We start from the raw sequence: 23,083 nt of genomic DNA, 5'->3' as shown, positions 1-23,083 counted from the left end.
GTTTGTGTGTATCTGACATGCAGCTTTCAAACCCAGAAGGAATGACAATCTCTCAATTTTACTGTCTTTCTGCAGCTCTCTATGCTAAAGGAGAAGAGAAAACGACAGAGTAAAACATTATCACTGGAAAATACAGCTAGGAACCAGAATGGCACTACCAAGTTAGGAAGTTTCCTAATGATGTCAAAATCTCACCTTTTAGTAAGGTGTCTGTGCTTTCTGAACCAAAAATAACTGAGACAAATGGTATGACAAGTGTAAGCATGCCACAGGGAGGCAAGGGGACATAGTTTTTGAATTGGGGATGCACTAGAGAGATCTGAGACACATTAACTGTGATACTCACAGGTCAGAGACTTCCAAAGAGCTGAGAGCCAAACAGGTTAACAGACATTCACTCTTACTGATGGAGCCTTTTGATAAATAGAGTTTAAAAGACAAGAAGTACTTGTAAGATTAGAGGTTTTAACAAATGGGTTATTGGGACTGTGAATCTGGGGATCAAGGTTTTTGGTTCAGGCTACCTGCATGGAGCATTCTCATCCTACAAACATTAAATAAATTTAGAATCTTGACATGGGGTATTTCTCAAAAAGCATCTAGTCCCGAATCAGCTTCCTAAAACCACATGGACTATTAAAAATTCGAGGATTATGCCAAATAAATGTGCTAATGAAAATTAGGTCACATATTCATTTTTAAGATTTGCACATGTATTTTAAAGACACTTTTACACTGATGTTTACTAGTACAATTGAGACAAAAGGGGCATCAAAGTTAACACCAGTTGCATTGTGAGGGTCTGTTTAGGAAAGGTTTATGCCCTATACAGAGTTTGAGCACTTACCTCTGTTTCCCCTCTGCTAGTCATTATTCAGTTGCCTTCCCTCAGGTCAGAAAAGTTCTCCTTTCAATCAGGACTGGCTCAGCAGTATACCTCCTCTTTGGTGCCTTCCTCTGACAGAGGTGATGTACAGATCTGCACAAACAGATATCCACAACCCTCCTACCTCTTCTCACAGGCCATTTCAGAATGGTGATGTGCTTCCCAAACTCCTAACACCAGCCCACTCCTACTATAACACTCATAAGCTCTGCCAGTGTGGGACATGGCCCATTTTTTGGTCAAATGTGAAAGAGAAAGACAGATGAATGGCAAGAAGCAACAGACCACTGATGTGCTAATTAAGGCTAAGTTACTACATTATGCCAAGGGACTACAAACCTTCAAAGTGATGTTTCTTCACGGGACCGCCTCGAAAATTCGTTAAAATACTGTAGCAGTTTCAGAATTGTCCATTTAAAATATAATGCAGTTGGTGCAAAGTGAAAGGTTTCCTTTCAACCCTCAAAGTCCTATTTTCCTCATTTTTCCTTAGTACTCTTACAGCTTGCACCTTCGAGTAAACTGTAAAAGCCAGAAGAGGCCTATTACTGTACTGATTCACATATTTCCCCACATTAACTAGTCCCTAACGTGGATATGAAACAAGGAGAAAGATCCACATGAGCCTGTACATTAAAGAGCAGAAAACAGTGAGCATTTCCTCTGCAAACCCACCCTGCCTGGACTGAGAGTGGAGGAAGGCTTCCTCCAGGGAGGGAGACGTGTCAAGAGCAGGTAAAGAAATAGGGCAGGTGCCTTCTTGTGAATCAGACACTTAGGCCTCAAGCGAAAAGATTAAGAGAGAAAAATCTAAATATGTAAACATACTACTTTTCACCTTTGGGCATACTCATTGAAAATAATATTTCAGTCTGAAGAGGGAAGAACTTGGAAGGAAAGAATTAACTGTCATTGGAAGCTGTGTAACTGAAATTTATTTGGTAAATGAGAAACTCTCAGAAAATAATGAAAATGAGGAGCCACCAGATTTTTTGCTCAATTTTCCTTTTCCTCAAATTCAGAATGGAAATGGGAGGGGGGAGGGAGACATGGAATTATGAAGTGAACGTGACACACATTAGTTTACAAGCTTATAGCTAATAAATCACGTTGTTCCTAGCTGCTCAAGGGGTGTGATCTTAGGGAGAAAACACCCCTCAGAAGAACAGAGGGGAAAAAAAATCCATGTTAAAGGAGAAAATAAACATGTAAATCATAGCAAAAACCACATTAGTTAGGTATGTATAGGGGAAAACAATTGCCTTTTTCTAAGAATAGATTTCCCCACAGCTTTAAAATAGGTTTCCTCTGATACATACAAATCATACTTGTCTTCTTTCCTAATAAGTATTATCTTTTTATATAAAAAATAATTTTCAAGACAGGAAAGACAGAAACCAGAGGATTTCATTCACATCTGTACAGAAATATTTACTTTTGTTAGACAAAAAACTCAAGATCACAGTACACAGTGCTTATTTATTTAAATACTTGAAAAGGTCAATGATGGAAAAAATAGGTTCATAATGAGAGTTTTATACATTAGATTTATTTTACCATTTAAAAAAGTGCTGCTTCTAGGTTATCCTAGCCAGATATAGAACACTTCATGACACATGCAGCTACTGTAATATACTATAATAGACACAGCCATTATAGAATGATTTACACTTTGGGAGGAAACTCAATAGTAGTAATGGTGACTATTTATTTAAACTAAAAACACTGATAATATACAAATCTTTTTTCTCATTTGATTGAAAGGGCTATAAAATTCAACATACTGACAAAGGAAACAGAATAATCACACAGGTGACGCCTGTGCTAATCGCCTTGAGCTTACTCCTTCCTTAAAGGAGAGCATCACACTCAGCTATACAATTTTCTAGACTGAACGATGGCTTCAAGGCTGGCCTACCATGAAGGATGGGACTGAAAGAAAGTCATATTTTTAAAAACGGAGAGAAAAAGGCAAATTGTGCCTCGTGTACTTAAAGTACCCAAAGAGCATTCTGAGTAAATGTGAAATAAATAAGTGATCAATGAGTAAATAAAGTCTCTGAGCTGACTTCAACCTAGGAGAGTGAGCCAACTGAGCACTAATAATACCATATAGAAACGTCTAGAAACATCATTTCTTGAACTCAGTCTGGGAGACCATATCTTGCCTGAATATGTACATTATTTACAAAATATTCCCTTTCGGCCTCTGAAAGTTAGTCATTTTAGTTTGGCTGTAAAGCTGTCTCCTTCCATATGCTAGCCAATACTGCAGTTATAACTATCATTAAAATACTCTTACGCATGAATTACAAATATTAACAAAGTAACTCTGCATGTATAAATATCTCAATATTTCTAGCGGAATTTAAAGCATTCAGAATGTACATAAAAGTATTTGTTTTTGGTAGGGCCAGTATTTTTTTTTTTTTTAAATCATCGCTGTTTCAATAATGCTTTGTACATAGCAAAGCCCAAAACTGCAAAAACAGTAGCACCAAAACTTGCTCGAAGCCAAAATGTGGAGCTCTTGAGGTCAGCTTGTGTCACGTGCCTGTAGTCAAAAAATATAATTAATGTTTAAAACATGATTAGTATGAAAAAAACAGTTATATGAACAATCTACTTTTAGGGAAGTATTAGCACACTTGTCAGGCTAATTGCATACAGTAATGGTCACCAAAAACATTTATCAATGAAGCCACATGTACACTGCTTAGATAATCATTATCTTAAGACATACTGTAGACATTAATAAAGAAATATCTATAATTAGTTACTATTTGGGAGTAAACAACATCCAAAATGTTATAAATTTTCTTCACATGGGAAACGGAGAACTTAGACAAATCAACCTGCCACTTTTTAAAACCAGTAGGGTCCTTCAAAATGAGAGGTAAGACTGAGACCTCACAATTTTAAGAGTCAATTTCATGGAACTTAATGTGCAATCTCCTGTCCCCAGGAACCAAAAGCTATCTTGTAAGCAGTTAAGTGACAAGTGACAATACTTTTCTAAGAGCAATGCTTAAAATCAACTTTGGAAACACTGAGTCCCATAAAAATTTACCAAAAAAATCCCAAAGGGGTGGGGGAAGATTTACAAGTTTGCATTAATTTGGTTACTGCTGATTAAAGAAAGAAGAAGAAAAAAACAAACAGACGAACCAAACCCTGGTATCAGACAGGCAGTGACATTGGTACCAACTAAAGGACATGATGTAACATGATGGACTGAAAGGTAAATGACATAAAAGAAGCCATATTATGCATGACAAGAACAGGGACAGCCTGTATCACAAACTGAGTTTGTGAGCATGCTCAGTTAATAACACTGCTAAGCACCCCCAAGGGTCTCAAGTATGACAGCTTACCATGAAGAGGATACAGCTTTAAAGCAAAGGTTGGAACATTTTATTCAGCGTCACTGAAGTTTTAGTTAAGTGAACACAATTGAGGTGATGCAGAAAACTTACAGAATTAAGAGCTTAGAGAGACTGTCTAGTTTAGGTTATTTCACAACTAAATTAAACAAACAGAGTTGAAGCAAGAGTCAGACATCATTAAAAGACCAAGACACTGACATATGCAAAAGAGTTAAGAGCCAAAAATCTATAAATTATACAAAACTACTGTCTCAGTAATAGTCAAAGAGAGAACAATCAGATTAGTTATCACAAAATGCAATCTGTACATCCCTAAGAAACAAGTTTACAATACAAGCAAAGTGCTCCATGCTTATCACTATGGTAAAACAACACAAAGCACTCCAACTTATCTTACCCAGTTTCAATTAAAAAAAAAAAGTCACTCCTTAAATAATTATTATTTTACAAAGCAAAGTGATAACACAGGTTCATGCCACCTTGCAAGTTAGTTCTTCCAACAGGTAATGTTTCATTTTTTTAAAAAACAGTTAGGGAAGAAAATACTTAGGTGTTTAGTTTTTCCACTTGGAAAAACTCCAACAAAGGCAACCCACTGGTTGTGGGAAATGTTACCTGGCTTCAAGAAAAAGTGGACCATGAGATGACTCCACGAAGATGGAATCTTCTACAGAGCTGATGGCATGCACCTGGTGAATAATACTGCCTTCGTCGTCTGCTAACAGCACGGCACCCCACTCAGCTACCCGGGCTCTTAACCTTTTATACACATGCACACAGTTTGCAGTTCACAGCACAGCTCACAAAAGAAGGGGACTGAAAGTAATATCTCTCAATTAAACATCCCACACATAAACTGAGTTGCCACCCTACACGATGCATCTCATGCTTTCTATATTTAAAATAAAGTTATTCTATAGAAAACTGCCAAACTTAAAAAAATCTATCTATATATACTCTTTTAAAACACTCACATACCAGGCAGGAAACCTAAGGCTGTTATATACGTTCTCTATGTATCCCCCAGAGGCTGGTCTTGGTATATCTGAAACACTAAGAGAAGCCCTTGAAACCAATACTATAAGCAGTACCTGACAATATGCGGTGACTGTAAGTATTTACTCAAAATGAGGCTAACAACTATTAGTCATGAAGTTTAGAAATGCTTCTAGTTTCTGACTACTAAAAACTACAAACATACATCTGTAAAAAAAAAAAAAAATTGAGTAAAGCATCCCAAACTCAGAGGCTGTCATGGCCCTATGATGAGAGTTTCAAAGTTTACAACTCCAAGTCAGCAGAGATGTACAGAACTTAAAGTGAGAACACAGGCTAAAAGTGCATTAGAGTTTTGCTTCAGATTTGGTCTCTGTGATTTTCATGCATCTTCACTAATGGAGAATATTTTTACACTTATTTTTTAATTTAGGGGAAAAGGGGGTTAGGATTAATATTAGCTATAATGACATTAAAATCAGTCAAAATGATTTCTCATCAATATTCGTCACATATGCAAACTGTTAACACAGCTTAGCTCCCTTTGTTGAATTTTGAGAAAGTTATTACCATTCATGAAATAATATATTCTAACTGACGTTATTGCTTAGTTTTCTTTTGCATTTCAAGACAGTAATTATTACTTTCCCTAAGCTATAGTATAGTCTTCAATAGGCAAAACAGTGGTTCATATATATAGATGGAAAACAATACAGATACATGTTCAATATACAGCTAGTTTAAAACTCAAGGCAACCATAGACTCATAAAATATATTTCAATGACTCTATCGATGTTATAGTAGTTGTTTAACATACTTTTAGACATGGAAAACTACTTTTAGACAGAAAGCTACTTAGAGAATTATTTTATGTCTTTACCATATGCATTTAAAAGCTACATCATCAGGCTCTATTTACAAAAGAGAACGCATTTATAACAGATGGCACATTTGCAGTGCCTGCCTAACTGACAACACCTGAATGGAGAACAGTGCAATCTTAATTGTAAGTATTAAGAACTGAGCCATGTTTGTCATTTCGGATCTCAAGCAGAAGCAGAGTAACAGTTTCATAAGGCTGCTTCCTAGTTCATGCCTATAAACTCAAGCAAAAGGAATGCTTCCACAATTCAAGTTTAGTTCTTGCCAAATGATTCACATAAAACACCTCAGAATAAATTTTAATATCTTACTGCATATTTTTTCTTAAGTTTTTTTTGACTATTAAAAAAGTAATACAGGGAGTTCCCTGGTGGCACAGAGGTTAAAATCCCGCTTGCCAATGCAGGGGACACAGGTTCGAGCCCTGGTCTGGAAAGATCCCACATGCTGCGGAGCAACTAAGCCCACAAGCCACAACTACTGAGCCTGAGTGCCACAACTACTGAAGCCCGTGTGCCTAGAGCCCGTGCTCTGCAACAAAGAGAATCCACTGCAATGAGAAGCCTGTGCACCGCAAGGAAGAGTAGCCCCCGCTTGCCGCAACCAGAGATAGCCTGCGTGCAGCAATGAAGACCCAACGCAGCCAAAAATAAATAAATACATAAATTTATATTAAAAAAGTTATACAGGCACACTATATGAGGAAAATAAAAGAAGGAAGGAACAAAATCACCTAGAATCACCTGAGGCAACTAATTAAAATTTGGGGTATTTCCTTTTAAACTTTTTCTATGTATTTCTAACATAGCTACAAATACAATGTGTATAATTTATATACTTTTATATCTTTTAAAAATATTATACAGGCACTTTTACATAAATTATAGAGACATCATTTTAAATAGCTGCTTTATATTCCTACTGGTGGCTATCACCATTTACAGGTGACTGTAACTAAAGTGATGAATACCTTTCTACATTAAGATTTTTCGCTATATTTAAAATAGTTTCCTTAAGATAGACTACCCCAAAATGAATATTACAGGGTCAAAAATGTGTGTGTGTGTGTGTGTGTATGTATAAAAAGGTTCTTTTTTTCCAATCTACTGATATATCAGAATCACACATTTCCCTACTCTACGCAGAATAAAATAATTTAGGTTCAGCAGTATCTCTTTTTAGAACATAAGAAAGAACGACTAAATGCTAAAATATAACCTTAAAAAATCGTGTGAAGCTTGTCACAGCTTTCGAGTTCTTAGGTAGAAAATTCCTGTGGACTGGATGCTGGCTTCCTGTCTTAGAAGTGCTGAGGGCCCAGATGTCGATTAGATGACAAGTGCTTTTTTTTTTTTTTTTTTTTTGCGGTACGCGGGCCTCTCACTGCTGTGGCCTCTCCCGTTGCGGAGCACAGGCTCCGGACGCGCAGGCCCAGTGGCCATGGCTCATGGGCCCAGCCGCTCCGCGGCATGTGGGATCTTCCTGGACCAGGGAACGAACCCGTGACCCCTGCATCGGCAGGCGGACTCTCAACCACTGCGCCACCAGGGAAGCCCAACAAGCGCTTTTTGACACAAGTGTGGGAGCAAACCAACAGGTTTGGACCTGGGTATTACTAAGGCTGCTACTTAAGGCAGAGAGAAGATAATGTTTCAAAATTCAGGCAATAAAGAGGCACATTAAAAACTGTTTGTGTGAAGGTCACATAGGCATATAACAACGGACAAAAATTCCTATGTACCTTTGCACAGAATGCCTTAAAGAAGGCATACAAAATGCTTTGATTAACTCTACAATTTATGGTAAATATAAGAACATGAACTAAAATCTTTATTGGTTCAGTGTATTTAACCAATAATAAAGGGAATGTTATCCTCTCCCTGCTTTTTGTTTCTACCACCTGGTGAAGTATTTTTTCATATTTACCTCCAATAATAATGCCATTACTGCTAATAATAATTTTAACAATGACAATTCTCCTAATTGAACTAGTAGGCATGAAACATTTTAATAAGCTATTTCTCGAAATAGGTTAAGAAATAAAACCATAGTGTCCAACAAAGATGAACTATAACACAAATCATACGAAAGCTGTTAACTGAGCATGCCTAAACAGTAACATACTTAGGAAAAGGACATAGGTGTGCATCAATGTCAAGAAATGCTTCACCAAGCATTAGAAGAATAAAAATTCATGGATGATTGTAGATACATGGGAAACACATAATGTCTTCTACATGTTAACTACAGATACTTAAAGGTCAGAATAGGCAAACTCCATCCTGTTTTGTCCTTTAATATACTAAACCAAACGGCAAAAATTTTTTAATTTACAAGCAGCAGCAGCTTACTTGAAGAGAATCTATAACACAAGCTCTCATATAATTTTAAACGTATGACTATGTCTATGTATCCAAATTCAAAGAAAAGCCTTGTAAGGACCTTTCATATGAACACAGAAGTTTCATATGAAATTAAAACAGAGGATGCACTTCCTTAAAATACAATATTTTACTGTAACATAATATCCTGAGAACTCTTACATTCCCTACAGAATCTCTATAGCATTAAGATTTCTAGGAAACTATCCTCTTCATAAAGCAATCCTGTGAAAAGACAGTTCATTTTAGCGTGACAACAGTGAAGTCCTTTCTTCAAAAACAGGGCTCATATATTAAGTAACATGATTTCAAACAATGTGAAGGAGGAACTTAGGTGATTTTTAAAGTAATACGGGCAAATGAAGTGAGTAATTAAAGAACAGATTAAAATAAATGTCACATATATCCAATTTTTAAAAATACATTAATAAACAGGATAAAAAATACAATGGGTATGATGACTTGTCCATCATACCTTTGCGTCTCGGTAAATACTCAGTGTGAACCACGCATTTTGTTGCTAAAGTAAGATGCTGTTACCAAACTTAAGAAGTAACATGAACAAATAACCTATACGGCTAATCCAAGTACTAAAATGTGGTGAAAGAAATACTAAAACCAAGATACGCATCAGAGAAAACCACACCAAAATAATAAATCGTAAAATAAACAATTTGATTAAATTATAGGTTAGGAAAAATGGGAGGATTATACACTGAAACACAGCTGGGAAACGGCTCAAGAGGAGTTAAAAAATGACTAAGTGGCACAGGCAAACAAATGAAAATGAACACCTAAAGGAAGGGACAAATTAAAGTGCACACACACTACAGTACAGTGACATCCTCATGCAAAGCAGGAGTGTTCTAAAGTCAGAATAATAAATACTTAATAAACTAAAATCCTGGGTAGTTCAAACCAACAATCAAGCCCACTCCTACATAATCATTTTAACACCTTCAGATTTAAGAGGTATTTATAATTAAAATATAATCAAAAGGTATTTTTCTCCAATAACATGATTTTCACTATTTGAAATGAAAGCATTGCCAGAGACTAAAATCACCTGGCCACAGGTTAATAATCTTCCAAATGTATTTAAATTCAAATAATTCCAGCTATTCATAAATTATTCCAAAGAAAAACATAAACCTATCCAGATCTAAAGGCTGAGAGCATAATTACCAAAGAACAAAGTCACACGTCAGCTATGTAGTTAAACACTTCTCTCACATGTTGAATATACATTCAATTAAACTGGAAAGAAAAAAATTTTTATTACTACTTTCTACTTAAAATACATAGTGTCAGTAAATAAGCTAAAAAAATAAAGACAATCTTTTCTGGTCAAAAACAGATGGGGAAAAATGGACAATTTCAGAAATGTTGGAACTGTTGAAATTGCGTGAGTATAAATTAATTAATTTGGCATAGATCCTCTCATGATCAGGTTACAGCACTTCCTTTGCTAGCATAAGGCACTAAGGTCACTGAAAATATAACCAAAAGTTAAAAAAAAAATTTAACACAATATTTAGAAAGGTATTTAAACACAGGTCTGTATCTTCTTCATCTTGATATTTTGCCCCCGCTCACAGCAGGATCCTATGTAAAGCAGGTACTTAAGTATTTGGATGAATAAATCAAAGTGGTAGGAGGATGACATAAGGGGAGAGCATGGCACCAAACATGTATTATCTCTGGAAGTAGTTTCTACTTTGGTGATCAAAATTTTTACAAGCATGCTAAAACAATGTACTAATTTGAGACCAACATGTATGTACCAATATTTGTCTATTAATTTCTTTGCAGACATTTAACAAAACTTTTCGGTTAAATAAAAAAATTTAAACTGCTCATTTATACTTCTAAATCAAACGCTAGGCACAGCAGATTTCTAAAATGAGAAGACTTAAGACTTACTGTTGAGTGAGAACCGTCCCTATTGAATTACAGTGAAAAATTCTTATATGACTTTTACTCAATTAGTGAATCCTTTTTCTGTTTATGTAACATTAAGATACACCTAGCACAGCAAACCAGTGGTGACCAACCACCAAAAGGTTGCCAAAACCCAAGACACGGTAGGGAAAGTGGTTCCATTCTCACCCCACCAACCCCATTACTTTTTCAAGTTATTAAAGATAAAGGAGTAAAACTGTATGTGGAGGTGTTTGTAAGAGACATTTTCCTTCCTCAGGTGCACCTTTTTCTGGCCTGCATTTTCACAACTTTAGGCTATGTCTTAAGACTGAAGTTGCAAACTGGTGGCCTGTAAACATGCTTTCTTTGTTCTGATTAGTACTTCAGATTTTTAAAATTTAATTGCCTTTACTTAAATATCAGGAAATTTTACCTAAAAAATCCTGACTTCTAGTGTCTCAGAGAATCAGAAGTCCTGGCAATACCACGCTTGCACAATAACCAACAGCCAGAGCTGAGTGGTGGCTGCCTCTTGCAGACAGGACCTGTCGTAGCTCCCACCTCTCTTATTTCTCCTCCTTGGCCACCTTCATTCATTAACATTATCCATCCAGACCCTGTAGGTACTTAAGTTTTTGGCCTCCATCCTCACCTACCTCATCTATAATCCTTTTGTGAATTAGAAGAAACTTCAATATAGAGCTCCTAAATTTCCACTGGACTTCTATAAAATAATTTATTGAAATACTACCAGGGAAGAGGAAGGAGTTCTCTGAAAAGTATGCTGGTTTTCCTCCTCATCTTTTTCATTCTTTCCTTCTTGATTACCAGACATCAGTGATGTATGCTGACATTACCATTAAATTATTTCTAGCTTATAATTAGATATGACAAAATGTACTGATTTCTCTTCGAGGATCACTGTACAGAGTAATTTATGATGAGCAATCTCATCCATTAATGCACACCCAACCTATTTCATTGGGAAGCTGACTAAACCAACCTAAAACTAATATTGGCACTAAAGATGCAGACAACGAATCAATCTGCAATTATGGACGATCAAGAGCTTCTAGAATAAAACTGATGGTTTGCGATCAGCAATTACTAGGAGCCAAGGTGAGTTCACCAAGAATAAGACACCAAATAGATGTCACTTTCTATTTAGATAAAATTAATACATTGGTGGATCAGAGGAATGTGGTAGAAATTATATTGATTTCAAAAGAGCCCTCCAGGAAATCTCTTATAAGACAGTAAGATACAACATGGGCTGGATAATAAAATATTTTTAATTGACAGAATAATCTTTCCCCAAGAATTCTGAATCTGTGTCACTGGGAAGAGTTCTCTAGTGGAGCACTAAAGGGCTTGCTTGCTTGAGCAATCTCGCTCTCTAATCTCTGGGTATTCAACATTATTTTTTAATCAATAACTTGAAAGGTAAAGAAGACACAGCTACCAAATTTGCAAATAACACAATGCCGAGAAATATATATAATGGGACAAATGACAGAAATAATGTTTGAAATGACTGAGCTAGAACAATGGATCAAAAAGCAGAATATGACACTCAATAGAGATATACATGTATCCGCATTTAGATACAAAGAGCCAACTAAAACTGTCAAATACACAGAGAGGAGGGCACACTGCCTTAATAGCATTTTGTATGAAAAAATCTGACTTCAACCCCAAGATTAATATGCATCAACAGTGGGCTGGGGCTGCTAAAAAGTTAATTCATGCAGTAGACAGGTGCTGTCCTAACTGTGGAATATGACCGCCCACCGTTATGGACTAGTCAGACCACACCGGGAGCACTGTTCTCCATTCTCAGTGGCACTTTTTAAGAGGTACTCTGAACAACTAAGGGGCTTTCAGATGAGGAAAACCAGGAATGATGAAGTCACTAAACCATTTAAGAAAAGGCTGAAAGAAATGGGGATGTTCTACCTGGAGAAGAGAAATTTAGGGGAGACATGATGGCCGTCTTCAAATGTCTGAAGGCTATGTTGAAGAGGGAGTAGAATAGTCGTATGTTGTTCTAAAGGGCAGAACTAAAGCTAAAGGAGAGAAAGTTATAGGGAAATAATTTTAGTCCAAAAAAAAAAAAAAGGCAAAAGCAAAAACCTTCTCCAATGAGGAAAGCCATCAGCAGATAAACAGTATCTCTAAACTCTATCAGGAAGGCTCACAGGAAGGCAATCTAATGGGAGGTCAGGCCAGATGAATTCTAGAATCTCTTCCAACTCTACCATTTCCAGCACCGGAGCTCCTGAATGTTGTCTGGTTTGAACTAGCCTTGCACTTTCTCAGACAGTTGTCATGAGCAAATCTGTCTGTGTTACTCTTTATAAGATGCCATTCAAAAGACAGAGGCAGAACTTCACCACCAAGTGAGCGCGGTGATCCCTTCAAAGCAATCACCTATGATGGCTGCATTCTTATTCCAGAGCTACTAGTGCTCAAAGCATCACTGAAACTCTTTTAGAATGCCTTCAGAGTCAGTTTCTGACTCACATAAGATACAGCCTCACTGTTTAATAGCCATGTCTACACTGCTGGTGGACACAAACTATCCTACTCTTTTGGTACAGTTGGAGCCTAGCCCTCAGTAAGAGTCCAACAGGAACCCAAATAAGATCCATTTCTAACCAAAATCTGTTTAGCTTGATCATCTGTCTTAATCAAGCCCTGGTCCCAATGACATCTGAATGACTTCAAAAACTTAATTCATTCATAGACACATAAAAATTTGACATTAGATACAAATTAATATTACACAGGCTCTTAAATGTTCACAAAATGTAAAATCGATTTGAACAAAGAAAGGTAGCATGACCAGAATAAGAACATAACCTTCCAAGTTTATTGCTCTGAGGGAATGTATACAACCTATTTTTTTGTTGTTGTTTCTCTTTCTTTTTTAAAAGCATATTACTTTCTAGGCATACTTTATGTTTCGGGTTCAACTGTAAAGACCTCAAAAACTAGTACTATAGATCTTTTTCTTTTCCATATTCCTTTGAATCCTTAAAGTTGGTTATGATCTTCATTTCAAAAAAACATTCCAGGTACTTAAAAGTAAAAGTACATTATAACTATAAATAATTTCAATAGGGAAGTTGTTCAAACCCAAGATAAAGCTCATATAAGTATGGTTTTAATAAGCTGTACTATTTGAATGCAAGCTGAGTACAGTATAACATGTGGAATCAATGTGTCTTTTCCTTAATAAAGCCCTAATCTATTTCTACAACTCTCAGCCAAAAGATTTTTAATCTCCCTACATATATTATCCCCTAATATAAAAAATACTTTAACTTCCTTAATAAAAAAAAGCTAAAATCTTACTTTATAGTCCCCTAAATATATCTATTAATTTTTAAACATTAAGGATGATTCCAGAACTAAACATTGTCACCATAGTGAGAATTTTAGTGGAAGTTAGTTGGGCATCAGTCAGCTTGTTGTCTTTGTAGTACTTGTATAATAAATAGTTAACCACTTTTTTCTTTTGTATTTTAACAGAATGCCTGGTACCCAGTAAAGAAAGTTAAGAACCTGTTAAGAACTGCAGTGAAGATTTTGTTCTTTACAGATTGCAGCAAGTCTGAGTTGAGGAAGTTCTGACAGATGCAAAATGTACACCTGTTGCAGGTGCACATACAGCGTAACCGGGCATGGCTGCGAAAACACACAGAAGGACAGGAGTTGAGTTCTTACTTACAAATATGGCACAAGTCAGAGTGTGCCAACTTAAAAAAAAAAGATTTAGGCATAAGCAACACTAAGGAAAAGGACAGTGTGGGGCATGCTAAAGTTGTGCAGAATTCCACATTTACCAAAAATATAATGAACAGCAATAGCTCCCTCCTCCCTCCCTATAGAAAATCTAAGGAAAATTAGCTAACACTTTTGCTTTTTTGGAGGGAGGATAGAATTATTAGTATAAGGGTTTTAGTGGAATAAATATGCACAGCAATAGATGGCACCCTCATCTAAATTAATAAAAGAAAAACTGGGTAAGCCACAGCACCCACCAAAAGGTCAGAGTTTGCTAGCATTTAAATAACCATCCCCTCCTCCTCCCTCAGTATATACACATGCCTGAAAACCAGGAAGGAGAAGAGTGACAAATACACAAAAGAGTCAAAAGACGAGTATGTTCAACCCTGAGGAGATATGAACAACATCGTCTTTAATTCATCAAGCACCATGGCTCCCAAAGGAAATCAAAGTGCTTCATAAATTTCTACTTGAACCCAAAATATAGGGTTAATTTCGTCTGCTAGCAAAACACACCAGCTAAGTATGATAATATGAAACTCTGGGTAAGGGTGTAAAAAATCAACAATGGATCCAATTGATATTAGATATGAAATTTAGGGAGGCTTTCTGACTCCTTTCTGGTTGAGTGAGTTGCACTAGTTGGTACAGGCACGTGGGGCAGCCCATTTCACCTCCAATCTAACAACCAAAGTAGGGGGTCTCCAATGACTGCTCAGTGGTCAGAGCCACTCAGACATACAAGGCCATCACACCACCCCTGGAGAGGTACTGGCGCAGAACCCACTCAGAAGAGCGCCACCTGAAGAATCAATTACATCACTTCCTGTAACACCTGAACATTTTTTAGAGGCTTCTCAGTCAATGGACTGGCCCAATCTGACTTGGCTTAGCTTGTGAGATCTGATGAGACCACAGCACACGGTGGCATGGTTGTGGAGATTAGCAGCATCCCAATAACGCCTAATTCCCAACATGAAGAAAAACAAGAATTAATTTTTTAAAAGACTCTTACAGGCTCAAGACATTCCATTTTAAAATCTGACTTGTGATGATGAACATATCACTGCTACTAAGTCACTGCCAGCTGTCATACTGGAATCCATCTGTTATTTTATAAGTTGAATCTGACTCTTCAACATATACAGGCTCCACCCACCAAAAAGGAGGGATGCAAAGTATGCTTAGCAACAGGGAGATGCTTCATGAGAAGTAGTTTCGGATTAACCATAAAAACAAGTGTCCATGTATGTACATTTATCATATACACACACACACACTCACACATATTGCAGTAAAAGTTTAAAGATGCAGATCTAAAAACACAGTTGCAGTCATTTACAAGATTAAGACAGTGCGTTTACATATTAAAAAGAAAGACACCATAGTATACAGTTAGGCAGTAAGCCTGACCAAGCAGTGCGTTTCTGGATAATTACTAAATGTGAATTATGGAGAAAAAGATTTGGTCATCTATAAGAGAATGTCAACAAAATGCCATAGAAGCCATAAAGAAAAAGTAACTTACAAAGCAGTTTTTAGAAAGACCCAGATTTTTCTCAAATTCTCTATTCTATCAGTGTTGCCCATGTCTCGGGAGAGTCTGTCTCTGTAATGATCCTCTCTGTAGATAACATACACGAAAGTTTTAAAGCAAAGGTAAACATAAAAAGTAAGGTTTTGCTTATCTAACAGTAATAGGAAGGAATGACTTCTCTTCCAATACAAATAGAATTTCAAGGGTTTGCTGCATTTTTTTTAAAGTACTAGTTAATGGAACAGCAATAAAGTTAACTGATTTGAAAAATCCGTACAAATTAACAACCTTTTGAAAAACCTTAGCTTGTAGCAATTTTTGAGTATTACTCTATGCTATACTGTACTTTTCATAAGAAGAAAAATAATTTAGAGAATAACATAATAATAAATAGAATAAACTGTAAAGTCCTGAGAAACGCACTGCCTGAAAAACTATCTTATCACAAAACAGAATTTATACAAACACCGTACTTGAGGAGAATGCCATTAAGAACCATGCAATTTTAAGGCAGTTAGTAAACTACAAACATGACCACAGTTATGTGCTTGTGCATATGCATGTAGAGATATACAATAAATGTACATAAAGTTTGTGGCTCATAACACTTAACATAAAACATTTATATAGAAGGAATCCCAATTACAACTACTTTTTATAGCACTAAAAAAAGCCATTATATCCTGAACTCAAACATACCCATAATTTAAACATAAATTCATAAAAGATTTTAGAATCCTTCACATACTCAAGGTCAATTAATCAGCAGAAAAAATATAAAAGTTAACTTTTTGTTCATATGGAAATGCCTTATTAGCATGATGTCAATTCCATTTTACTGCAGTAAGACTATCTTTTTAATGATGGGTGAGAGGCTGAGTGTTATTGCACTATCCTATTAAGATAGTTACAGCCTGCTCAAATATAGTCAAATAGTATCAGAAGCACCATTGATATAATTTTCTTCTGGTACCCAAACCAAACCTGCATTTACTCAAACTTGTCCCTTCTCATTACAAAGTCTCTTTCTGTTGCTGAACAACTTCTATGTGACAGAGATTCCACCCTCATGGCTAATAAAGGCATGCAATGTTACCACAAACCATGCAAAACGAAAATCATGGCAGAGCAGGTACTTACGGGTACATGGCCATTGTTGTCAATTTAACAAAGATGTCTTTACTGGGTGCATCAGCAGTATTGCAAGTGAAGGCTTGTGGTGGAGGCATTTTGTGTTTCCTGCAGAAATCAGTAGGTGAAATGCTATATTCTTGTTTGACTTCATGCAGGTCTGACTTTGCAGCTACGATTAAGCAAGGTATTCTGCTGTCCATAAAGTGTTGCTACAGAATAAAAAGTGAAATCAAAATCTGATGACAAGTTCAAAAATTACTAAACTTAATTAAATGGGCACTAAAAATTTCCTCTAGATAGGCAAAGCATCAACAGTTTCAGGGAGAAAGTAAACTAAGAGGCAAAGACTGGCAGTTGTCTAGGTCAGTAGCATAATAAGACCAGGGCCACTTTTCTAATGCTGGTAACAATATAACAATTCTTCAAATTCACTACAATTTGAAAAAAAAAATTTTTTTCAAAAAGAAACAATACTTTGAAATAAAAAGAAATCTACCTAAATTCTCCCTCCTAGAGCACACTATTTTCATTTTTTGATATTACCTCTAGTCCTTAAGTACATGTATATATATATGCTTACATAGTTGTAGTCATGCTGGACATAACCATTTAAAAATATAATACTGAATTTTCCATGTTTTCAGAATTCAAAACCATTATTTTTAATGGCTACATAAATTTCATAGGATCATTTTGTCTCAATTTGGTAAACTATCCTCCTCTTGTTAGACATTTGGATTATTTCCAGGTTTTTGCTATTAAAAACAATGTTAGAGTAAATTCCTTCATACATACAGTTTTTTTACTCTTATTGAATCTTGTTGATAATCTCAAAGTAACTGATAACTTTTCAAGCCTCTGGTTTATCCCCTTGCTCTATTATTATTCTTGGTATAACGGGCAACATATAATCCATGTGCATTCCTAAGACCTTCCATTAATGCAGAGGTTCTTAACCAGGAACGCACATCAGAGTCACATGTGGAAAAAAGTACTTTTAAAAATACAGATGTCTGCGACTCTACCACCTCAGAATGAAACCAGAACCTTTAGGGATAGGACACAAATGTATGTATTTTTGAAAAGCTCCACAAATAATTTTCTTGCAATTCCCTGGTTAGAAAACACCACATTACAATTCCATTAAACTCCTTATAAAGTTAAACTTGGTTTTAGACCAAAAGAGCAACAAACCTTAAAAATCCTGGCACAGTATTCAAAGGATTTAGGGTTACTGACATCATATACCAGGCACACAACATCACAAAGGATCTCAGCCTCAGTTAGAAATTCCGATTCTGAGATATCATGCAACTTGTAAAAAGAAAAAGACAGAAACATAAGTATCATAACACTGATGTAAAATTAAAGTCATGATGTTTTATTATTTGCTTAACTTGACTTCCTAATTTAAAAATGCTAGTTAAGCATAAATTTTCAGACTATTTTTGGAAGTAAGACATATAGATAAACAAGTAGTTTCTGATTTTTGAAGATGAAAAATGGTGATTAAGGTCCTACAGAAACTAACATTTAGTGAGTGACTAAAGTGTGCTAGGCAGGCCCTTTACATGCATTCTCTATATACTATAGATAAGAAAACAGGCTAAAGAGATTAGGTCAACTGCCAAAGATAGCACAACTAACTAGTCATCAGACCAAAAATTGAACTCAGATATGATTCCCAAGTCTTTTTTCTTTTTACCACTCCACCTTTCCTCCCCAATCAAAAACACAAAGCAAAAAAAAAAAAAAAAAAACCCACAAAGCAAAGGACGGTACATTAAGGTTATTTTGTTCTACTTCACTGCCTTCTCTTTTTCAATGTTTATTATAAAATCTCTAAAGAAACATCCCATCTGTGATATGATAATGATCCAACAAGCGTAAAATTCAGTACTGAGCTATATAAGATAGTGCTTCTTTGTTGAGGAGAAGAAAAGGGAAGTGTAAAGTCAGATGTGACTCAATATATTCCAAATAAAACACTAATAGAGCATGGATATTCAGAGACATGAAAGACATCAATTTGCAATGAATGGTTGTAACAATAAAACCGGAAAGTTAACAATCAGCAAGATTTACTGAGTACCCAATATACAGAATTATACTTAGGAGAAGAATGAGAGATAAACAGGTTTAACAAGAAACTGACAAAGAACTTTTATCATAAAGAGCAAAATATGCATAAAATTCAACGTGATTATCTGTCTAGCAGAATACACTACTTCCAAAAAGAAAAAAAAAAGGGAACGAACTTTCTTTAGTATCTATTATTTGTCAGGAGCTTCTCATATTAGTTAACTTAATAAGAAACTCAGGCTCAGAGAGAATAAGCAATTTGCCTGAGGTCACACAGCTGATTAGTGGTGGACCAGCATTCAAACCAAAATCAGACTGGATCCAAAAAGAACATAAAACCTGAGGGAGGGAGACGCAAGAGGGAAGACATATGGGAACATATGTATATGTATAGCTGATTCACTTTGTTATAAAGCAGAAACTAACACACCACTGTAAAGCAATTATACCCCAATAAAGATGTTTAAAAAAAAAAAAAGAACATAAAACCTCTTTTTACTATTTCATATTATCTTTTCAGTCATACCATTCTTTCAATCATTTTTTAGGCTACCACACTTGTTAAATACACTCTTCCCTGCTAAATAGATACAACCTGATTCAATTACAGATTAAACTACCCCACACCTGCACAAAGGTCTTCAAACTAATTTCTAGTCAACAATAGAGGACATAATTTTTAAAATAAAAGTGGAAGAAAGAGCAAAGAGAATTTTTTTTTTTTTTTTACTTTCTTATGGTGGTATAACATACAATTAAGCACACAGATAGATGAATTTTTACTTATATCTACACCCATGTAATCACCACATGGATCAAGGGAATTAAAATTAATTCTAATGAATAAACCAGGTAAAAAAATAAATCACACAAAAACCATTAAATTAAATCTAATTATGTTTTCAAAGTGTCATTTAAAATGTACCCAATAATTAATAATCTTTATTTGCCAGAAAATTTCTTACCAACAAGTATTTCTCTTGTCCATATACATAAACAGTGTTAATTGCATAGTATGATTTATGGTCATCACGAATTTTCTTCTGCCTCTGAAAACAACCGAAAACATCTCAGTATTTATAGTAAGAAATTACAGGAACTAGTTTTCATCAACACATGTGCTCTGCATGTATGGTGTGTTACCAAAAAAAGGACATTCTTCCCTACACTATGTATTATTTATCAATACAAAGGGGATATTGATTTTGTTTCTTAGTTCTTGAGGTCTAAAATAAAAGATGCATTTGTTCTGCATACAGGGAAAGCAGTAGCTGAAAAGGAAGTAAACAATATCACTGAAAGTGTATTCCAGAGCCACCTGCTGGCAATTGTCCTTACACTATAATTTGGCCTGCTATTTAATCTACAAATATGTCAATCTCCTTACTCAAGTCAGTAGTCAGAATTAGGTATCAGTATTCGGTTCAAAATATTCACTGTACATTTACTTCATGCCAAGCACTGTGTCTGATGCTTTCATATGTGTATGTATTTAACCCCCATCTAAAAACTGTTTAAAAAAAAAAAGACAAATGATAGCTAACATCAATGAAGCAAAGATAAAGCTAGTTCAGTGAGATTATTGTTACACTTTAGTTGTACCTTACTATTATACATAGGTCACTCAGTTCTACTAATCATCTAAAAGGGTAAATGGTTATGAAAAACTTATGTAAACTCAGTGACTATAAAAATCTGTTGAGTATAGTTCTATTTCTTGAGAACTCTCACCATTAAGTTTCTTCCAAGAAGAGCCTGAAGAACTCCACTTTTCCCACAGTTTTTCATCCCAATTACATTACATCTGAACACATTTCTTTGAGTCTGTTTTTTCTGAAGGTCTATCTTTTTATCTCTTGTTACTAAAAAGAAAAAAAAAGCTAATTATGTACTGCTTAGATTTACTGAGCCTTCATTTCACATTCTGCAAAATAGCATATTGCTATTTATCATTTTTACAAAGTGTTCGATCAATAAACATACTGTACAGTAGTCAAGCGGTATGTGAAATAAAGTACAAAATATAATAAGAAGGGCCCCACTTAGTGAAAATGATGCATTTCTGAAAGTCGGCTGTAAACTTCTAGTAACCAAATGATATTCATTTCATCATAAAATAAGTAGTACGTTTACATAACAAAATGATATCTGAAAAATGAATGAAAATTACAATGAATACAGCCAATACTATATCCCATCTTTTTTTCTGTTATAAATTATTGTCATAACAAATTATAAACTAAAAGATGCTATCTCAAAACTGCACACTCTTGGGTCTATAAATGGAAAGAGGATATGCACGCTAGGGCTAACTGGCCTTTCTAAGGTAAATCTGTAAAAGAGGCAGCCCTGAAAACAATGTTGTATCAGCAGAACAATGAGGCATGTCTTCTTTTTTTTTTTTTTTGCGGTACGCGGGCCTCTCACTGTTGTGGCCTCTCCCGTTGCGGAGCACAGGCTCCGGACGCGCAGGCTCAGCGGCCATGGCTCACAGGCCCAGCCACTCCGCGGCATGTGGGATCTTCCCGGACCGGGGCACGAACCCGTGTCCCCTGCATCGGCAGGCGGACTCTCAACCACTGCGCCACCAGGGAAGCCCGAGGCATCTCTTCTTGAGGTAAAGAGACCTCCTTTAACTATACCCAAAGATTCAACTACAAGAAAGCTCACCAAGAGGCACTATTTATAGCAAAAAAACCTGAAAGTGATAAAAAACAGATAATAATTATGGGGTAGTTAAGTTATAGAATATCCATATGATGATACTTTATCTAATATTAAAGATATAATATTATAAATATTATAGATATATTAGTATACTTATTGATTATAGAAATATGGCCACAATATTTTGTTGAGTGAAAGAACCTCATGCTGGCTAATTAGTTCCTTAGTCTTTGGTGCTGCATTAAATACTGTCTAACTGGTTAAGTACTTTGAAGGGTACTTGCTCTGTCAATTTCACAAAGGCTGTCTTCCTGTAATGGGGCTTCCTGTAAGATATGGCATTTTCCCCCGCAAATCAGGATATAAGAACTTCTTGAAATGATCAGTTCCCTAATTTGTTATTTCATATTATATCTATGGGTTTTCTTTAAGTGGAGCACATTGCCTGGCAAGAATGCCTGGTTAACATTACAAGATATGTGAAAGATTTTTTAATGTGGAAAAAGGTTATAAAACCGAGAGATGTACAATCAGCTGAATACCAGGATCATGTGTTAATAGGCACTGTTTTTAATGTTTAAAGAAAATTAAAACACAAGATAGACTGGTAAATACTTTTCATGCCCATAGCCCTCCCTGATTTTCATCAATGAAGTACCCTCAGGGGGAGACTAGAGGTAAAACCTCTACTCTTTCCTTTTTGATAAACAATTAAATCAAGCAGCTTGCCTCAAAAGTGATTACCAAATCAAGGGAAAACAAATAGTATAGACATGGAAGACTAATGAAGATGCATTTATTTTTACTCTTTTTACATATGAAACTGGAATCCTAAAAAAATTTTTTTCTAATTAAATAGCATTCAGATACTTACCTGTGATGGCTGAAGCTTGAGACTCTTGCTCAGTCAATATTGAATAGCCTAGATAACCCAAATACTCCAGGCACCGCTGCACATCTAAATAGGTCGTGAGCCTAGGAAAGGGAAGAGTTTAAAATGTGAAAAGTTCCTAAATGAATATTTATTTAAAAAAAAATTACAACAGCTCAAATAATTTTACCACTAGACCCAGATAATTTTTGTCAGACTGCTTTAATTTCCCATGTGCCCAACAATGGCTTTTCCTACAGTGACATCCTTAGGGCAGAAATGAAAGGGAGGAGAATGCAAGATGGGGGGTGGAAGGGGCTCCTGTATCTATTCCACCTGCCCGGAGAGAGCAAGGCCACACAGATGAGCAGTGAGCAGCTGGTAAGATCTAGAGCAGGGATATTTTATATTATTTGCTTCCCAAGTTACATATTGTACTGCAAACACTGGCTAGTTAAGGACTTAATGATAATTAAATCTGAAAAGGTTTGCAAAAGGTGCAAAAAATAACTGAAAGGCTAAAAGACACTTGAAAATAGTTAGCC

The 23,083-nt window shown here is 35.7% G+C and overlaps 1 protein-coding gene across 5 annotated transcripts in view; it reads right to left on the bottom strand.

The window, feature by feature from the left end:
- Positions 1–2,345: 2,345 nt before the first annotated feature.
- RHOT1 (ras homolog family member T1) overlaps positions 2,346–23,083 on the bottom strand; it is a 61,126-nt gene continuing 40,388 nt past the window's right edge. For 2 of the 5 annotated variants that reach the window (XM_032616317.1, XM_032616319.1), the window contains exons 14-21: positions 22,542–22,642; positions 20,732–20,862; positions 19,966–20,049; positions 18,113–18,232; positions 16,925–17,127; positions 15,776–15,871; positions 14,023–14,145; positions 2,346–3,440 (exon numbers count right to left, since the gene is read on the bottom strand). In XM_032616317.1, the coding sequence (XP_032472208.1) occupies positions 3,323–3,440; positions 14,023–14,145; positions 15,776–15,871; positions 16,925–17,127; positions 18,113–18,232; positions 19,966–20,049; positions 20,732–20,862; positions 22,542–22,642 (976 nt within the window). In that variant the 3' untranslated portion in view covers positions 2,346–3,322. The remainder of the gene's footprint in view (positions 3,441–14,022; positions 14,146–15,775; positions 15,872–16,924; positions 17,128–18,112; positions 18,233–19,965; positions 20,050–20,731; positions 20,863–22,541; positions 22,643–23,083) is intronic. The other 3 variants (XM_032616320.1, XM_032616318.1, XM_032616321.1) reach the window with 3 other exon arrangements.

The sequence above is a fragment of the Phocoena sinus genome, chromosome 20 (assembly GCF_008692025.1).
Source record: "Phocoena sinus isolate mPhoSin1 chromosome 20, mPhoSin1.pri, whole genome shotgun sequence".
In the NCBI taxonomy this organism is placed as follows: domain Eukaryota; kingdom Metazoa; phylum Chordata; class Mammalia; order Artiodactyla; family Phocoenidae; genus Phocoena; species Phocoena sinus.
The sequence above is the reverse complement of the archived record's forward strand: the minus strand, read 5'-3'. Positions and strand labels throughout refer to the sequence as shown.